Raw genomic sequence first — 3,515 nt, forward strand, 5'->3', positions numbered from 1 at the left:
TCATTCAGAATGGGAGCCAGCGGGTGGCCTTTTCAGCAATAAACATGGAAGAACAGACCCAATCCTGCCTCTGATCATTGATTATATATGTTCTGAAAGAAATTGGGCATCTTGAAATCTACCTGCCCTGTGGCTGAACCAGCCTATTTCTGCTCCATGTCACTTTTGCACATGTTCTTTTTCATCCACATTAAAGGTAAAGGGACCCCTGACCATTAGGTCCAGTCGTGACCGACTCTGGAGTTGCGGCGCTCATCTCGCTTTATTGGCCGAGGGAGCTGGCGTACAGCTTCCGGGTCATGTGGCCAGCATGACTAAACCGCTTCTGGCAAACCAGAGCAGCACACGGAAACGCTGTTTACCTTCCCGCTGGAGTGGTACCTATTTATCTACTTGCACTTTGATGTGCTTTCAAACTGCTAGGTTGGCAGGAGCAGGGACCGAGCAATGGGAGCTCACCCCGTTGCGGGGATTCGAACCGCCGACCTTCTGATCAGCAAGTCCTAGGCTCTGTGGTTTAACCCACAGCGCCAGCCGCGTCCTTCATCACGTCCCTTCATCCACATTACTCTGCTGCTAATTTTTATTTTTAACAAATTCACATTGGCTTGGTTTCAGTATAACTGGCTGGATGTTACGTGCTTGAGCATTGGGCTTGTTTGTCGCCACCCTCTCCTTCCTTCCTTCCTTCCTGCTCCCGTGTTACTGCTAGGAAGCGGTCAGAAGTTTCGTTTCCATTGTCAAACCTTAAAACGGTAGGTAATTTTAACTATGGTATACAGAAACAAGCCAGCTTCGTAGGCTGCAGAATGAAGTTGCCTCATTTCCCTGTCACATAATTAGGACTAACCGTGGTTTGCCTAGTCGGCAGGTTAAACTACATATAATTTAACAGAAGCAATAGGCATACTGGAGGAAGAGAGGGAAAGTTTGTGCACACAATGCTAAGCCCGCGTTTAGAGTTGTGTACGAGTTGGGCCATTTAAATATGCATTTCCTGCTTGCACCAGTATTCCTTCCTCTTCCCAGGAACGCAGGTGCCCCACATCGCCGTTCCCTCAGTGTGGAGGACATTGGCTCCCCCAACTTGGCGAGAACCGTCGGGCGGGTGGTGGAAGTTTTCCCAGACGGAACAAGCCAGCTGGAATTGCAGCACCGCCCAGAGGGCAACTTCGGATTTCGTGTCTCGTCAGGAAATGGTCGTCCTGACACAGGTATATGTTCAGTGTAGGGCAGAGGGGCAGAACCTCAGGCCCTCTGTGCTTCTGTTTCTGGTGTCTGAGCTTTTCCCAGGCCCCACCTTGCCCTGCCCCCCCCCCCGGTGTTTTTGTCTGGTTGGAGTGTGTCCTTGAACTCTGATGTCAGGCACAGAATATCCGGAGTGAGGAATTAGCTCTTTGTTGTCAACAGCAGACTTATAAGTCAGGGAAAGGCATGTCCATCAGCCCTTCGTCTCTCAGCTACTCCTAAGTGTGCACCTGTTTCTGCTGAGAAGCAAAGACAGTTGAAATACTCCCCAAACATAAAGGCTTCATCCCTGGTCTCCCATAACTCCCAGTGCATGCACTGTTTTGGGGTGCCCTGATGTGCAAGAGCAGAAAAGCAGATTGTGGAAGACTCCCTTGTTATGTGAGAGTCCGACTCAGCTTCTTTTTTTTAGGCTAAGCCTGTCACAAAGTGGGTCAGATGGCGGGAATAATTGAACACAGATGTTTCCACGTTCTTTCCCCAGGCAGGCTCCTGAGAGTATTGCAATATTTGTGGACTAAGATGACAAATGTTTTTCCTGGCCTCAAGCACTCTGGCTCCAGGAATTGAGTGTTTTCATTGCACTGCCCTGGACTTCTCATATACTGTCCCCATATTTTCAGATATTATTTGGGGTACAGCTGAAACTGATCAGTGTCAGTTCCTGGCTCCCACTTCTCCAGAAGCTTTTGTGTCATTAAAGAGGTAAAACCTTTCTACAATATATTTGGAGAAGATTCTCCCCGGCCCTTATCCCATTCCTCCTATCCAAAACTTTTCCTCTTTGCGCGCCTTTGGAATTTGCTTCCTCTGCCCAGCTATGAAATATATATTAAGCATAAACCAAAGCTGGAGAGGACCTGCTTGATCATAGAATCCAGACTGTGTCACCTGCACAAATTATTCAGCGCATTGCATGCATTTTAGTGAGGCGGCCTTGTGGGGAGGGAGCTGCAGTGTCCAGCCCCCTCCCTGAATTTTCTCAGAGAAATTTGGAGATAGAGGGAGAAATGCTCGCCTCCCCTATGCCCCCATCATCACCACCAAACATGGTGTGCCTGTTCACACTCTCGATTTCTGGATATGGACTTGTTGGGGGGATGAACTTAGAATTCTTAGAATTCTTAAGTTCAACATAATCTAAGAGATGGAAAGGGTACCTGCAATTCCAGAAGGGAAGGGAGTGTTTGTAAGAGCAGAACCAGCAGGCAGAGGACTCTCTCCTGCAAAAGACCAACGTTAGCATTTACTAGGAGGAAAACATGGTTGGAGATTCCTCATATTTCCCTCCTAACGAGATACAAAACCAGAGTGAAGTGCAGCCAGCATGCCGCGAGGGTGCAGAAGTCCAAAAAGGGGTAATTCTGAGTTTCTTCCATTGCTTTTACTGTGCTTTTTCAACAGCCTTTCTGGGCAGAGAGAGGTTCCTTCTGCTGATGCATGCAGGACAACTTCCAGGATTTTGTGGGACAACCACAAAGCCTACTAGCTGATAGGGGCATAATCCAAGCACTGCTGCCAAGGCCCATGGCCTAGTTGCAGTCTTTGAAGTATGGCTGCTCAGGGCTTTATTGCACAGAAATACTGGGAGATACTGGGGGTTGGTCCAGGGACCTTATGTATGTGAAGCAGATAACCTACTGCTGAAGTACAGTCCTTCCATCTAAGATTTCCTGCTACTGATTGTGTTTCTCCCATAACTGTGGCCTTTTATTTTCTTTAATATCGAATTTGTATAAGTGCATTGTAGACACACTTCAGCAAGCCCCATAACAGCCAGAAATCATTTTGGTCTCTTAGCAAGCATGGGGCTGGAGCAGTTGCTGAGCTGGCCTGGCTTCTGATGGCGCTCTTTTCAGGAGCATTGCTTGTGAAGCTGTTTCCCAGTTGAGAGAGTGTTTCACAAGCCTCTGAGATTGGAGGCTGACGCTACGTGCTGACACAAAACCTCAGTGCCCATGTTTTGGAGTGCAATGGCAAAGGCAATGAGAAAGCACGATAGCTTGAAAGATAATGAAAATAAAGCGTATGTTTCCAGACACTTGAGAATTTGGGCTGAGAACAGATTCTTTGTGAAGAAAGAACCGCAGAAATAAGAAACTCAGCACCGTTCAGTGCTGAGTGAATGGATCAATATGAGCCTCAGTTTAGTCTGACCCTCGCAGTTCAGCGTTCTTATCAGTGTCGTAAGAATTCACTTCTACATTGCCTTGATTGTTACCCAGGTGAGGGGCCACCTTTTAAAGAAATGACACAACCAAAGAAAC

General features: G+C 47.6%; 1 protein-coding gene across 4 annotated transcripts in view; it reads left to right on the forward strand.

Moving 5' to 3' along the window:
- The window catches only part of KIAA1614, a 42,317-nt gene that overhangs the window by 35,201 nt on the left and 3,601 nt on the right, over positions 1-3,515 (forward strand). For all 4 annotated transcript variants that reach the window (XM_082229019.1, XM_082229020.1, XM_082229022.1 and 1 more), the window contains one exon: positions 1,030-1,214. In XM_082229019.1, coding sequence (XP_082085145.1) covers positions 1,030-1,214 — 185 coding nt within the window. The remainder of the gene's footprint in view (positions 1-1,029; positions 1,215-3,515) is intronic.

Source organism: Podarcis vaucheri (assembly GCF_965113315.1).
Source record: "Podarcis vaucheri genome assembly, chromosome: 6".
In the NCBI taxonomy this organism is placed as follows: domain Eukaryota; kingdom Metazoa; phylum Chordata; class Lepidosauria; order Squamata; family Lacertidae; genus Podarcis; species Podarcis vaucheri.